General features: G+C 47.1%; 6 protein-coding genes and 1 non-coding gene across 7 annotated transcripts; 4 read left to right on the top strand and 3 right to left on the bottom strand.

Annotated features, from left to right (window-relative positions):
* Window positions 1-432: 432 nt before the first annotated feature.
* YALI1_A10565g (uncharacterized protein) lies at window positions 433-2,343 on the top strand (the record flags this gene model as incomplete). Its single annotated transcript, XM_499950.3, has 1 exon — window positions 433-2,343. One exon carries the CDS (start codon window positions 433-435, stop codon window positions 2,341-2,343), a length of 1,911 nt encoding a protein of 636 aa, XP_499950.3.
* Window positions 2,344-4,081: 1,738 nt separating this feature from the next.
* Window positions 4,082-4,561, top strand: YALI1_A10529g (uncharacterized protein; the record flags this gene model as incomplete). The annotated part of the gene is made up of 1 exon (XM_499949.3): window positions 4,082-4,561. The coding sequence occupies one exon, from the start codon at window positions 4,082-4,084 to the stop codon at window positions 4,559-4,561; it is 480 nt and encodes a 159-aa protein (XP_499949.1).
* Window positions 4,562-4,939: 378 nt separating this feature from the next.
* On the bottom strand, window positions 4,940-6,019 carry YALI1_A10510g (uncharacterized protein; the record flags this gene model as incomplete). The annotated part of the gene is made up of 1 exon (XM_499948.4): window positions 4,940-6,019. One exon carries the CDS (start codon window positions 6,017-6,019, stop codon window positions 4,940-4,942), a length of 1,080 nt encoding a protein of 359 aa, XP_499948.3.
* A 2,557-nt stretch (window positions 6,020-8,576) lies between these two features.
* On the bottom strand, window positions 8,577-8,692 carry YALI1_A10483r. The gene has a single exon (XR_002432058.3). It is a non-coding gene; the product is annotated as a 5S ribosomal RNA (ribosomal RNA).
* Window positions 8,693-9,603: 911 nt separating this feature from the next.
* YALI1_A10473g (uncharacterized protein) lies at window positions 9,604-9,886 on the top strand (the record flags this gene model as incomplete). Its single annotated transcript, XM_068281721.1, has 2 exons — window positions 9,604-9,611; window positions 9,658-9,886. The coding sequence occupies 2 exons, from the start codon at window positions 9,604-9,606 to the stop codon at window positions 9,884-9,886; spliced, it is 237 nt and encodes a 78-aa protein (XP_068137822.1).
* A 325-nt stretch (window positions 9,887-10,211) lies between these two features.
* On the top strand, window positions 10,212-11,771 carry YALI1_A10468g (uncharacterized protein; the record flags this gene model as incomplete). Its single annotated transcript, XM_499946.3, has 1 exon — window positions 10,212-11,771. One exon carries the CDS (start codon window positions 10,212-10,214, stop codon window positions 11,769-11,771), a length of 1,560 nt encoding a protein of 519 aa, XP_499946.3.
* Window positions 11,772-11,961: 190 nt separating this feature from the next.
* On the bottom strand, window positions 11,962-12,217 carry YALI1_A10448g (uncharacterized protein; the record flags this gene model as incomplete). The annotated part of the gene is made up of 2 exons (XM_068281720.1): window positions 11,962-12,079; window positions 12,126-12,217. The coding sequence occupies 2 exons, from the start codon at window positions 12,215-12,217 to the stop codon at window positions 11,962-11,964; spliced, it is 210 nt and encodes a 69-aa protein (XP_068137821.1).
* Between the last annotated feature and the right edge of the window lie 3,584 nt (window positions 12,218-15,801).

The following is a 15,801-nucleotide window of genomic DNA, read 5'->3' as shown; positions in this document are numbered from 1 at the left end:
CAACAGTATAAAAAACCCCAACAATATGTTCTTTTCAACCGCCCAAACGACGTAAATCGCTCAACATTCGAGATGCTAAAAACCCACAAACCTAGCCCAAATTTTCATCTGAAGCGCAAAAAAAGTCTCAAGCCTAGTGGAAAATGCTTGCATCTGCAAGGCTCCTGTACTCCATGATTTCGGAATAGTTTTGGGTTGGCCAAACTGTCATCTTCACGATGATTGTGCCAAGCTCAGCGGAAGGTAAATTGCAGGTGAAAAGCGCAAAACCGAGGAGCTACAGTTTCCAATACCATGCCGTATGGACCATACGATGCAGAAAACAACCCCCAAGGTGTCTCAGATGAGATTGATTAGATCAAACCCGAGGCGAGGTCCATCATTATATAGAGGGTCCGGGCACGCTGTATTGAGAGGGCAGATCAAACGACCATGGCGATCCTCCACAAACCAAGCTTCCACTTCCAGAAGGCCACCTTTGAAAACCCCTTCCACCGGTCCCCGGAGGAGAAAAATGAGACCTGGATCAAGTACATCTTCGACCCCCATGTGACCGTAGTCACCACCAAGACCCACGACCACTCCAACAACAAGGCCGACGGAGCCAAGGAGATTGAGACCATCAAGCAGTTCATGGACAAGAAGACGCTCTTCTTTGCCTGGATCTCCCTGATGCTGGTCTCCACAGTGGTGGCTCTGGAGCGAGGTACCACCTCCACCTATGCTGCTGTCGCTACCTCCCACTTCAACGAGCTGGGTCTCTTGTCCGCGGTTGGAGTTGTGCGATCTGTTCTTTACGCCGTCACTCGACCCACCATTGCTAAGCTGGCCGACGTGTTGGGTCGAGTCGAGGCTCTGGTGCTCGCCATCATCTTCTACATCATTGGCTTTGCCATGCTGGCGGGAGGCTCCAACATTGCCACCTACTTTGCCGCCCACATCTTCTACGTGTCTGGCGAAGTGGGCATTCAGTTCATGGAGGCTGTTTTCGCTACCGACACCTCCAACCTCCGAAACCGTACCTTCTTCCTGGCCCTGCCCAACTTTGCCTACGTCTGGGCCTCCTGGGTATCGGCTCCCATCGCCTCTGGAGTGCTCAAGAACTCTACCTACCGATGGGGCTACGGAATGTGGTGCATTATCATGCCCGTGGTCTCCATTCCTGTGTGTATCATTCTGCTACGACTCAAGTTCAAAGCCCGAGCCATGGGTCTGGAATACGGAAAGGCCGTGCGAAACTTCCGAGGCACCTTCAGCCAGTTCGACATGGTTGGTCTCATTCTGTTCACTGCTGGACTCTGTCTTCTCTTCCTGGCAGTCACCCTGGCCACCTCTCCGACCTCCTGGGGCCAGGCCCACATTCTGGTCATGATCATCATCGGACCCATCCTGCTGTTCATCTTCCCCTTCTGGGAGATCTTTGGACCCAAGTACCCGTTCATGCCCTCCTACGTGATTACCAACCGAACCATGTTCACCACCTGCTTGCTCATCTTCTGCTACGCTCTGGCCTACTTCCTGTACGGAACCTACTACCTGCCCTGGCTCATGGTGTGCAAGAACCTGTCCGTCAAGGCAGCTACTAACACCGTAAACGTCTTTGTGGTCGGCTCCACCGTCTCGTCCTTCTTTGCTGCCGCCTACGCCAAGTACTTCAAGCGAATGAAGCCTGTCATTATCGCCGGAGCCGCTATCTACATGCTGGGTATCGGTCTGACCTACAACTACCGAAAGCCCACCCACCGTCTTTCTCAGTTCATTGTCTCGCAGTGTGTGGAGGCTGTTGGAGCCGGCTTCCTCCAAACCCCCATGATCTCCATGATCCACGCCGTGGTGCCCCATCATAACGTGGTCACAGCCACCGCCATTTACCAGTCCATCATGACCGTGGGCTCCATTGTGGCTGAGGCCATTGCCGGTACCCTCTACCGACAGTCTTACCCCAAGCAGCTGGCCAAGCACGCGCCCTTCCTGTCCCCTCGAGAGGCCCACCAGGTGGTCAACAACCTCATGGCCCCCATCAAGCTGTACCCTTGGGGCACTCCCGAGCGAGAGGCCATTGTCACCGCCTTCAACGACATTTACCGAAAGCTTCTCTACCCTCCCATCATCATTGCTGGCTTCATTTTTGTCGCCGCCTTCACTCTGCCCAACGTCTACCTTGGTGACACCGACGAGCCCACTCAGTCTGACTCCGAGGTCGACTCTTCCTCCATTGACGAGAAGATCCACCCCCATGACGAAGAGGCTCAGTACGAGCAGCATCACGATATGGAGGCCTCTACTTCTCCCGAAAACATTCCTCAGATCTCCGAGGGCATGGAGGAGGAGAAGAAGATGTAGAAAGCCCACCATCCCCACTTTCCTTCACATAGCTGGCTATGCTTTCCCGATTCTAAAAACGCTTTAATGATGTAAATAACTAATTGATGATATGATGACTTATAACTCACTTGCTTGTACACTTGTAGGAGACGACGATATGAGAAATGCGAAAGGACAACCGCCGAATCTCACATCCAAGCCATTTCTTTGTCTAATATAATTCTGCACAACTCGTTTAATTGCCTCATTAAGCGCCCTTGTCTGGAGACTGGTGACGTCGCAAAGCCGTGTAATTTACACCATGCAACTCCGAACGGCGTATTTGCTCACGAAAAAAAAGAAAAAAAGAAAACATTTGGATTTAGTTTTCACAACTTATATATGCAAAAAATGCAAATCAAATCCAAATAATGGTGAGCACGTGTCGGAGGTGGATCTGTGAAGACATGGGTCTCTGTCTATAGGAGCACTGATGTGTTGATGCGCGGGTTTAGAGCTGCATGAGCTGTATGAGAACTGGATGAGAACTGGATGAGAACTGGATGAACACTTCTTTGTAGTTATCTACTATGCCATAGTATACTCAATGAACACTTGATGATATAAAGAATCATGCGAAAACTGTTCATGTTCGAAACATTGTGCCGAGCTAAACAAAATGATGTAGCCTGACATGGATAGACATCTCAAGAGACGACGAACGCGGGTTCAACTTTGGGGAGTTTGACTTTGGGGAGTTCAGTTGAGTAGATATCGCTTGGTGATATAGGTGAACAAGTACAGTACAGTATGTACATTACTACTAAAAGTGTAGATGATACTTCTATACATTCAATTGTCAAGAATGCAGGCAGATAATCGGCCAACAGGACAGTATATAAGGTACACCAGTGTCATTCCGTACAAATACACGTATTAGAACATCATTTTATATCACAAGTGTACTCATTACCCCAGTGACCATTCTAGCTGACAAGATATTGGAGGTCACATAAGCAAACCCGAACCCCTCAGTCTCGAAAGATCCCCAGCTCTTCAGCCACGCCAGTACTGATGAGGCGTTCCACGCACGCTGACAATCGGGGCCGCGCTAGGAAAATTTCTCCTCATGTCCGGTTTGACTTGTTATAGACGTTAAGAGGGATGTCTGTCGTTGCCTCTCTATCGGAGTTGGAGTGCGCGTAGACATACCAGAAAAGGTCGAGTGAGTAATCGCATGTCACCATGCCAATACCATAGGCGTACACTGAGTATTACGTCGTACAAGTAGTTGGATAACACTTAGTAGACACATAATTGAAATGACAATATATAGTTTTTTATTTTTATTTTTATTTTTATTTTTATTTTTATTTTATTAATCCCAAGTAAAGTTACAGACAATACAGGATAGAGGGGGATTACACCTCGTGGTACAGACCATATAGTACAGTACATACAGTATCTCACATCTCGAGACACCTCCTGCCAACCATTAATCTCTTTTCATCAACACTTTCATCTTTTCTCCTTTTCTTGTCCTTTTTTCCCTGTTTTCCTTTTTTCCCTGTTTTCCTTTTTTCCCTGTTTTCCTTTTTTCCTTTCCCTTTCCCCTCGCCCCTTTCGCCAGCTGGAATCGAACTGCAGAGCTCTAACCTGCCGGATATATTTCAGGTCTGGAGCACACCAGTGGTGCATCCCGAAAGCTTATTTTTGTCACAGGAGATATTGCAGACGAGAAATCCACTGAACCGCCGTAATCACCGATCCACCCACAATGAGCAAAGTCCAGCTAGACGACCTCACTCCCAACAACTTGGGCATGCTCAAACGCATCAACTCGGTCGTCCTGCCCACGTCGTACACCGACTCCTTCTACACCGAGGCCCTGACGGTGGGCCAGCTGGCCAAACTTGCCTACTACAACGAGATCCCCGTTGGAGCGATCCGATGCTGCCTCGAGGTGGCCCCCGAACACACCAAGCCGTCGCGAATCTACATCATGACCATCGCCGTGCTGTCACCTTACCGGGAAAACGGCATTGGAGGCATGCTGCTGGATCACATTGAGCGGTACGCGGCCGAGACCTTTGTTCCGGAATTGAGCGTCCATGCTCTGACCGACGACACGGAGGTGATTGAGTGGTACAAGAAGCGAGGCTTTGAGATTGTCGACGAGGTCAAGGGTTACTACAAGCGCCTGACCCCGGCCAAGGATGCCTATCTCATGGTCAAGAAGCTGAAGAAGGACCAGTAGGGAGACAAGAGAGTAAATAGACGATGGAGGATGCATTTGGTTACTGTATTACAAGAAGGTACGATGTAGTACATAATGTTAGGGACTGAACTGCGCAGACGAGTAGCAACAAGTGGATCAATGGGTCAAGAAGGTAGAATGGGCCACTAAAGATTCACAACGCCTTTTGTACAAGACGGACATTGTGTTTGGTATAGATCAATGTGTATTGTAGCTCAATAAAGTGTGTCCCTGGGTCTTGCTCTCCAAAAGACCCCCTGATCCCAGGTGATCTAGATCTATTTGCATCCACGTTCATGTTACAATGTAAATGTTAACTGGCTGTACTAGTATACCACAATCATAAACACATTCAATCATCTACTCATACATGCTATGCTAGTTTGCCATGGACACCTCAGGAACCTCAGAGACCATCTCCGAGACCAACTCTTTCACCTCTGAAGGAACCACTGCATCGCCCTCCTCCTCCTCAGCCTCTTCTTTCTCGTTTTCATTCTCCTCCTTCACCTCCTCAACAAGCTCGACAGCCTCGGTAGGAACCAGGTTTCCGTTCCACTCTCCACAATTAGGACACTTGTATCTGATCTCAGCAGCAGTCTTGCCAAATGGAGCGAGACCATTGTGATTGTGGCACTTGCTACAAATCAGTGCCTGTCTGTTCTGAGCGGCGCTCTCGTCTTCTCCAACAAGCAGGTCCAGCACTCGATCAAACCATTGGCGCTGGTAGGGGCCGGTAGAAACTGGCGCTACAGAAACGCCGGCCTTGTCCAGCGACTGCTTCGCTGCCAGAACCTCCTTCTCCGAAACAGGCACGGGTTTGGGGATGGCTGGAACAGCAGCAGGTACATTGGGTCCTGGCCCAGGGGCAGGCACGACAGGCACGGCAGGAACGTTAGCTGTGGGGGGAAGGTTTCGAGGCACGTTTGCTGTGGGAGGAGGAACGCCTTGTCGTCTGTTAGTAGGTGCATTCTGTTTGTTTGCTTGCTGCTGGGCGGGTTTCTTGACCTCCTTCTTCTTGGGCTCGTATCGATCGACAATGGCCTTGGTGGAGTAGAATCCTGTCTTCTGTTTGAGCTCCTCCAGCTTGCCCTCTTGTTGTTGTCGCAGATACTTGATTCTGTCTTCGTCGAAAGACACAAAACGACCCAAGACAGCCTGGATCACATATCGCACAATGTAGATTGCGGGAGGACCCAAAAGCACACCCAGTGTGAGTCTGTTACCGGAGAGCAGCTGGTCACGGCTCAACTGGTTCTTGGCGACCACAATGCCCACGTAGACAATGTAGACGACCAGCGAGTAAAGAGTGAACAGACCCTTGGTGCGTCGGAGTCGCAAACGTCGCGATAAAAGCCGTTTTTCTGTCTCCGCAAGTTTGGTCTGGAGAACCTGTAGCTCCTTTTCGTAATTGGCCGACGGGTCGGACCGCTTAAAGAGCCCGAGGAATGACGACATGGATGATGGTGATGATGGTGACTTGGCTTGTTAAGTTGGTGTGCAATGTGCACATGGCAATGCATGTGGGAGGTTGTTAGAGCTTATTATCAGGAGTACGCGATGTAGGGAAAGAGATGAGACATTATATATAGTTGATTGCGGGTGAGAAATTCGTGGGAAACAGAGCCGGGGGTTACAATCAGGGTGTAAGATCTTGGAGAGTTGCAAGCTGACAGTTGATGATGATGTAAGTATAGTATAGTACGAATACTGCACGGACATTACAAGTACAGTATGTACAGTACAGTAGTACAGTACTGTAACCGTATGATAAGGAGAAGCAAGAAGGTCGTAGAACAGGAATAATACATCTTTTTCTACTGGTACCATGTGATAAATGTCGTCTTCAACAAAGTCGTCTTCGGTTGTTGAAATATGAATATACGATGCAGTGCTACATGAACTCATTTTCATCATTAGTGCTCTCTAGGGAAGAATAAGCACGCGATGTTGACATAGCCGTATGTACGATGGACGTCGTCTCGAGCACACATTTGAAGGAGAAGGATTGAAGTATAGGCTTGAAGAATAGGCTTGAAGTGTTAATCAGACTGCTTAATACAATGTTGAGATGCGTTGGCAATGTCAATCGATTAATCAGGCCTGTTTTTAGACAGTTAGGACGCACCGAATCTCCTTCACACGCTTTCAAAACATCATTCGATATCCCTGGAGCTTTTATCTGAACATATTGTCTATACAGTGGAACAATACCCATATCGACACTCTGGGGCATGGAAACATACGCCTTCACATCGCTGGACTACATGACCCTGTCCGGAATGAGGAGACAAGCGATAATGGCAATAATTCGAGATAGAAACCCATCCAAAGACCCAAGTATAATCAACAAGAAACAATTGTAATGGTTTCAGTGGTAGCGTAATCAACATTCTTCTCTTGTCGTAGCAGTAGTACAGTATGTACATACTGAGAAGCCGAATCAATGACAGACACTACAATAACTGAAATACAACACAATTATACGACAATTACTCGGGTGAGACTCTGAGGCCCATAATTTATTACCCTAGAGGTTCGGAATTTCCCACTCTTCAGAAATGAAACAAGAAACTAAATGAATAGACCAGGTTCGGTCAGTTACATGCTCTGTCTAAAGAGGTTCACTGGTGTATGACTCTGGCTCGTCCCCGATACTGGAAATTGTGCACGTACTGTATTTCAAGACCAGACTTTGGTATTCGCTCTCGACGGTGTTTGGCACGTATTGTCTCTGTAGGACTCACCAGCTCTAGATAATACATCTGTTGCCCCTCGGCGACACAGTCTTTCGTTCTTAAATTGGAGTACTCTTGTAAACAACTCTGGCTCTTCTCTATGGGTTTTCTGGCTCTAGCATTTCGCATAGCTCTTCAGTTTCTAGAAGACTCAGACATTCCAGCTGACCAAGCCCAAAACAAGGAAGTCAGCCCGAACAAGGAGTCAGCCCGAAAAAGGAGTCAGCCCCAAACAAGGAGTCAGCCCGAAACAAGGAAGTCAACTCGAAGGACTTGTTAACTATTCTCACTGTTGGACTTATTGACAAACTGGCTCAGGTGGATGTCTCCTCGCATCTGTGTTGAAGTCGGCGATCTCTCCTCAAATCCTCAACCACTGTCGCACTAGGCTCACACGACACGACAAGTTCGTCACTGCTCTCTTAACCGACAATTGAGATTCTGGAATTCCACTACAGTCCCACGCAACGCAGACGGACATTGTAGTCCTCATTGTACTCTGGTCCCTCATGGTTGTCATCTAGCAGGACTGCGAGCAGCTCCGCACCGCAGTAGCCTATACCAGGCACATTTGTCCTCCAGAATGTCTCAGAATAAATCCATCTTACTCTGAATGAAAAAAGTGGGATTAGAGGAGATTTATATATTCCTTACCATGATTATCGCCGTTTGAAAGAACTGGCTGATGGCCAAACTGTGTGCATTTATTACGCATGAAAAATTAGAGCCAGTCCAAGACATGCATGACCATGAATGTATCGTACTGGACGGGAGTGGACTTGATAACGCGTTCTAACGATAATAGACGTGAAAAAAACTAGAAATCACAAAAACGTAGTTTAAACATAATAAATGTCTTATTTCGCATTACCAATATCACTTTTGAAGTACTGAATATGCCTTCTCTATACCCCAGTTGACATGCTTTAGCCGAGTTTAAAAAAAATACGATGTGCTTAAATTGAAAACTTTTGAAAATTCACAGAAAACGTCTAAAGAATGTTCCTTTCGTACGAGTACTGTACAAAACGATTTGCGCACGCGAAGAGGGGATGGTGGGATCTCAGATAGTAAATTCTTGCGCCGAAGTCCTCCCCTCTTGGATCTATCTCACTGTCCTTCGAGACCCTCTCTGTTTATCAAAGTTTTTCTGCATATTGACCATCGAGTGGTGCGGCCATTCAGTCTATCGAGCTTGGAGTGAAAACTCGAACCAGGCTGCTACAGTAGAGATAGCAAAAAGGGATACTACCAACCGCTTCGCGGTAAGAAAAAGAAATTGCAACACCAAGGATTCTCGTATGGTTCCCCACAACAATACTAACTGGGCTCTGGTGCCTTGACTTGTGATCGGACGGAAGCCGTATTTTTCACCAGGATATGGCCGCCAACTGTTGATGTAAATTCAGAAAGCTAGTTCATAAAGGTGTTATGATTAGTCATGTGCTTTGGCACGTGACTGGATGATGATGACGTCCCCCGCTCATGAGTGTGTCATTATGGATGAATATTGGTATCGCGTGGCTAGGTCACGTGGATAGTGACGTGCTTTACAGAGTTTAGGGTTGAGATGCCTGTATATTATAGCCACCACTCACGAGTATGTAAGTTAAATTTGTTTTGACTTCCGGAGCTCGTACTATTGGGTGTACTGTTCTGTTAGAGTTAGGACGACGGTTCCCGCCCGTACCTAGGGATATCTTGAGGATTGGACCCATCACCGATCCGTTACAGTTGAATAAGAATCCAAGTTGCCTCAGGAGGTGTTGCGTGCTTAGTCATACTCTTGCCCCTCTAGAGGAGGAATAAGAGGCAACCGCGAGCACGATTGTCATACACTCTCCTATAAAACCCGAATCTGAGTCCGATGCGTGGGTTTTAGCACCCTTTTTGCTTTTCAAGAACACCTTGAACATCATGTTGGGTCCCTCACAGTGCCTGTGTGTCGTATACGCTAAAAAAACGAACTAACGTGATAGGGATATGCTAATGGATCTGGCTCGTATTAACCCTCCCGGGGAGCTCGACCAACTTTTGGAGTTTTCTGGCATGACAACCGGGCCTGATGTGTTAGTTAGACTGGGGTGTTGAAGAAGAGATCATTTCCTAACCTCTACATTTAGTTCTACTATATGTCGCCTTATATCCACTCTACTCCGGAGCCCAGAAATATACCAACGCAGCGTACATTTAACATCCACGTACATTTTCTCAGGACCTTTTTTTTCTTCTTTCTTTCAACTTCTCAGCCTCCTTCCTTTTAGAGGTTAACTTTCGGTTGTTTTGATCCCTCGTATTACGCGCATGACCTCGTAGATCACTGGAATGTAACCACCAGAATGTATCAGAAGCAAAGAGAGCCTGGGTCACAGCGACGTGTTTTTCACCAATACCAACCAAGGCAATGTCGCGAGGCCAACGACAGCAGCGAACCCGACGAAAGGTGAAAACTACGAGCCAGAACAAGCAGCAGATCGCCGCAACCGAAGCCCATGCAGTCAAGAACCATAAGAAGCGCGTGTATATACGTCATGGCAAGTGTTTTACAGGATCCAGCACACTGGTACCACCCACAAGGTCAATCTAGCAGTGACGGAGTTTAGCAAGGCAGCTGGCATTGTCCCGCCAGACGACCCGAAAGACGAAAAGGAGAAGCAGGACAAGAGGGCCGTCGATTCGTTTCAAGATGTCTTTCGGACCATGCTGCGAAAAAGCGAGAGAAGCAGCTCTTGGAAAAACCCTCAATATACCAGAATGGAGACAGATCCCCGTACCCTGAGTTGGAACCTACGCTGAGCACGTTCATTGATAAGCATGCGAGCAGCGATGTCTTATTTAAACACTCTGGTCTTCGGTTGTTGTGCGACGTGCTACTGGACAGGATTGGCCCCCGTTGGCGAAAGGTTTGCAATATGCAGAAGGAGTCTGCAAGTAGGGGGGTTCCGATGCAGCTTTGGTTCCAGAAGATGATGGAAACTCTCGGGTACAGGTTCCTCATATCCAAGGGGAACAGGGATGGCGTTGATATCTTGGCTGCACCCAAGGAGTTCTCCAATGTAACCTGGAACATCATCGACAAATACGACTTGAAGGACATGTACAACTGTGACCAGACCAGCTCCGAGATGAATATCTCATTGAAACCCAACGATTTTACCAAGAAGGTGAGCTTGCACAAGGGAAAAGCAGTTCGACAGCCCCTTTCCGTGATGTTTTGCGTCTCTGCTGATGGCAAGCACAAGATTCCGCTGCACGTCTTCATGCCCTTTCTCGAGCCCAATTGGTTCAAGTTCGCTCGAGATTATCTGAACCATGATGAGGCCCTCCAGAACATTGATATGGAGAAGCTAATCGAGGGCGGCAAGCCTCCACTCGACGAGCAACTAGAGAACGAAGAGAACAGCACTCAAAAGGAACTGGATGCTGAAGGGGCCAAAGAGAGGTTCAGAGAGTGGAAAGAGAGGCGCCAGGCTGCTGTGGACTTCTTTGCTTCGGTTCTTGACGCTTTCCACGAGCTTAAGGAGGTCCCTCTCAATGTCCGAGTCTCTGAAATTCGCCAGCCGAATGTCTCACGCGTTTACCTGAACGGTCCCTTGACAGATGACGAGACAGCGGCTTTCGAAGCCGAGTTTCCTGACCAAACGAAGGAGAACGAACAGGAATTCTACGATCGGCTTCTCCTTGCAAATCCTTCACGGGGTTATCGGTCCCCGCAAATTGACGGTGTCGAGGAGCCAGAGGAGCCAGAGCCAACAGATGCAAATGATCGGCTGACATCTGCTCGCGCCACCCCATTTATGAACTCGTTGGTTGCGGATGAAGCTCATGAACAGGGTAGTGACAGCGATGACGAGGAAGTTCCGATGGACGATGATATCATGGATGTCGCGGAGGATGTGGACCCTCACGAGAGCAACTCCTCGGTTGAGAGCGCTATGGACACATGCAACAAAGATTCTACTGAGGATCCTTTCATCGTCGATCATCCCACCGACGTGCCTGACCCCATTGAGGTGGACGATCCCATTGTGGTGAACGATTCAAGCGATGAGGACGATGAGATTTTTGTCGTCACCCCAAACTTCCGAGGTTTCCAACATTCAAGCTTATCTGCCGCAGTTACCACCAGCACTCCAATCAGAACTAAGATTTCCCTCGACTCTCATGAGACCTGGACTCCAGCAACTTACCAGGAACAGTTTGATCCTCGCTTCCCGACACCAGCCCTCCCGCTTGAGCGTCGGTCACCCTCTCCAGTACAGGTTCCTGAGTCGCCCTCTCCGGCGTTGGTTACCCGATCATCTTCTCCCCAAGGGAATCTCCCTGTCAAGCTTCCCAGTATCCAAGACCTCGATCGGAACCTTCAACGACAGTGGCGCTCCAGCGTCCCTCGTGTGCCACCCCACCCAGTCTTCTGCCCCAACTGCCAATGTCAATCTTGTATTGTTCAGAAAGCTATGTACTACAAGTAGTACAATTTCTGTTGCAAATTTCGTCGCGAGTACACAAGAAGCTTGTATCCAGGGAGTGCCGAGTCTCTTCGATTTGGTAAAATTGTCAAGCTGCTTTCATATCTAGAGCATTTGCAACAGCCACGGCACATACGACGTACGATACTCGTACGTAATACTCGAATATCTTGCTGAGCACGATTCAAGTATTTCAAGTGATTGGATGGTCATGTGACTCCAAAGACTCACCTGAGGATACCCATTCTTCAAGTGAGGGGAACCCCAGATTAAGATTACTCAACAAAATGTCGTTAATATGTTGAGAAATACTGGGAATTTACACAAGAACGTTAAACTTCCCAATCAGTTCTTCACAAACGACATGACACACCAACTGGGGAGAATGTTCCACAGGTTGAAATAATTATATATAGAGTTAGTTGGATATTAGTGGATATACGGCCCATATATGATCTTTTCTAAGAAATCCGTTGAATACATTTAAGCTATAAACAAATTGTTGAGTAACCTTAAAATGTGTGCCATAAACTTGCGGTGCCATAAACTTGCAAGATAATCAGGCCACTTTTAACAGATAATCAGGCCATTTTCACGAAGCTTATTTCCATCGGGCATAAAACAACACCAGAGATATAATTTCTGATGGTTAGCGTTGATAATGCAGGGACTAATGAGATGAAAACTTTAGTATGCACTACTTCGAACCCAAAAAAACGATATCGTCAAAGTTGGAGTTGAATGGAGTCGAATTCGCGGTTTTATATAATCCATCTTGATACGATCCCCGCACGTAAAAATCAGGCCATAATTTAAGGTCGCATGTTAGCTATAGCTTAATTGTCTGTTTGTGTAATATAAATATATCCCCGATTTACAGATTCTCCAGAATCCTCTATTCATGTTAACCATCATCGCCAAGAATCCGCAAGTACGTGTTTCGTCTCGAACACGGAAAAAGACGGCTTCTTTTTGTCGCCGGCTAAGAAAGAGGCGGCTTGAGTGAGTATTTATGCTTTCTTCCGTTCGACTGGCACCACTGGGGACTTTTTGGCACCGTTGTGGCGCAAATCGGGTGTTTGTGACACAAACAGCTCGACACACGACATCACACAACGTCATGGGATACCTTGATTTCATTACATAGGTCCATGACACTGCAACTACAGACACTGTCTCGATCACCGACCACGCTTTTCGACGACTGATACCCACAACCAAGCCATGTGACACAAACACGACAATAAGTGACACAAACGCGACACAAAAACGACACAAAAACGACACAAAAACGACACAATAACGACACAGGCTAACAACATACTACAGGTATCTATGTTTCCAGCACCTTGATCGCCGTCCAACCAAGTGTCTCAGCTACAAGAGGAGTCCCCACAGTTGCCATGTCTTCCCCATCACATTTTTTCAACTTACTAACACAGATGGGCGTCCTACGATCTAGTTACTACCATAGGTAGCGCTAGTCATAGACGGGTGCTTCCCGAAGAGCTATGAGCCAAACGACTGCGTCATCCGAGGGTGTCGGATAGGCACCAGTCAGGCCAGAGTCTCCAGGGGGGCATCTCAATCCCAGGGAGGAATTTACTTTGTTTACAGGGAGGGTGTGCGTTAACCATGCCCAGGTTCCAAGCATGCTATGAACTCAGGGACAGAGTCTCATAGGGAGTGCCCCGGAAAACCCGTGTCTACTGACGATTTTCGTCTTTAGACACGACGCTACAACCCAGTCAGTTTCAAACCAACTTGCAATCACCCTTCGCGTCCCAAGAGGGGAGTCTGATTGCATAGAGACGAAACCAGACTAGCGTCACTCACGTTCTCGGCGGAACCGGCTCGTGAGATTTACTTTTTTACTTTTTATCGATGATAATTTTGGCACTGGTGATGTTGGAGCATAGGAGATGGTGCTGTTGGTGGTGGAAGGTCGGAGTGGATTTGGGGGCTTGTTTGAAAGACAGGAGGTGTGGGGAGAGTGAGGGGTGGTGGGTGGTGGATGGTAGATGAGGGGAGTTGGAAGGGGGTGGTGGATGGCAGATGAGGGGCGGTGGAAGGTGATGAGCAGTGGAAGATGAGGGGTGGTGGGGGGCCATCGGCCGTGGATTGTGGATGCTTGGAGTGTGTGACGGAGAAATCCTGGACCTTCGGGTTGTTTGGCCTTCTAATCACATCCGTGTGTGGGGGAGAAAGCACTTGAACCTTCGGGTTGCGTGTCCTTCTCAATCACATCCGTGTGTGAGGGGAAAAGCACTGGAACCCTCGTTCTCAATCACCTCTGTTTGCGAGGGAGAAAGTGCTCGAGTCTTCGGGTTGTAGTCTTCTCAATCACATCTTCCAGAGGCGGCGGAGGGAATGCTGGATAATGCATTCTAAGGGGATGTTGGGGTTGTGTCGGTGGGATATATAATTAATGTATTGATTGTCTTGAAGCACAAGAGCTGTATGTTTAATAACCCAAATCGTTGCTTTGTATTGTGTAAATGCTACTGTATCTTGTTTTCCAAGTATCAGATGTCGAAATGTCCACAATGAGGAGCAGCTGTGTTTTAGACCTAATGTAAATCATCTACGATCCACATCTAAGACGTATTGAACTCTTCGAAAGGCTTATTGACTTGAGTCATACCTGCGGGATGGAAATAGGTAGGGCCATTTATGGAACAACGGCAAAGAGAGCTGGTGTTGGCATCATATAATGGGTAAACTCAGATACTACCAGATCCTAACGCCATCCCACACCTTTTTCTCCTGTCCGATACTGGGAAACAAGATACAACAGTATTTTCTCCCAGACCCTATAACCAGCCTGAATAGTTTTTTCCAGACAGAGAGACCTCGAAACCACCGATAGTCTTATTACGACAACTCGTATATCTGTAGTTGGTGCCAATTCAAACATACATCGATCAGTGCCGGGAAGAAAACTCTGATATGGCCAATATCTGGGACCTCCTGCAGCAGAATAAAGCCCTCTGGATGGCGTCGAACTTCGATCTCATCATGTACCATCTCAGTCGACCTTTCTGGGGGCGGGGAGCACTTCTTAGTCATTACGAGGTGGATTTCAAATACAGTACAGTACCTAAGAAAGTTGATTGATATCCGTGTAAGGAACTGATCTGACCTGCAGATGTTTTTTGTGTACCTGTTGAAGAAAACTAATACAAGTACTGGATACTATGAGCTTTGGTAGAAGTACAAGTACAAGCATCACATTGTTTCCTTGATTTTTAGTTTTCGCAATGATAAGTCTGCATCTAAAATTCTGACCACATGCTCCTGCAGACCAGGTCGCGTATTTAAAGAGAACAATTCCCTCAATCCCTCAAAAATTACTGCAATTTGATAATTTATTTGACTAAGCTCTCAATAATGCCATTTTAGATACAGCAAATATTATTGTCCAATCATGAGGAATCTAATTCAATCATCAATAGCTCATCGCCCGCCCAATTCACAAAGTTTCGACTATATGCACTCCATTGCATTATCTCAACCTTAATATATTGATAGTTGTGACTGTGACATCTATTCAATACAATTAAAAATATATATAGGATAAGGGATTATATCCTGCGAATATACATCGTGTATATTTTATATTTTTTTCCTATTACGGTAAAACGACTAACAAAACATACAATTAAGGTGAGAAGCCACAACATTATACCACTGTGTAACATCTACACCTTACCTTATTCTGAAGATGTTTGTGGCCTTCTATTCTTCTTCCTCATTTCTCCTCACTCTATGACTTCATCTACTACATCATTCACGACACTTCTACGACATTATTATGACACATCTTCTACGACTAGATCAACGGACATCGACTCAGTCCTCTTCATTCATTTCAGGTTGGCTTTTGGGTGAGTTTTAACGATCTATAGCTCTTTGTGTCCGTGTCACTTCAAGTGAGCAGTCAAAGAGACATGTGCTAATTCCACGCAAGCCTTTGAAAACTCTAGAGCGATACTAACACAGCGGGAGGTAGCTTTGGTTCCCCTCCATTTGG

Source organism: Yarrowia lipolytica, chromosome 1A, assembly GCF_001761485.1.
Source record: "Yarrowia lipolytica chromosome 1A, complete sequence".
Taxonomy (NCBI): Eukaryota; Fungi; Ascomycota; class Dipodascomycetes; order Dipodascales; genus Yarrowia; species Yarrowia lipolytica.
This window is presented reverse-complemented; position numbering and strand designations above follow the sequence as displayed.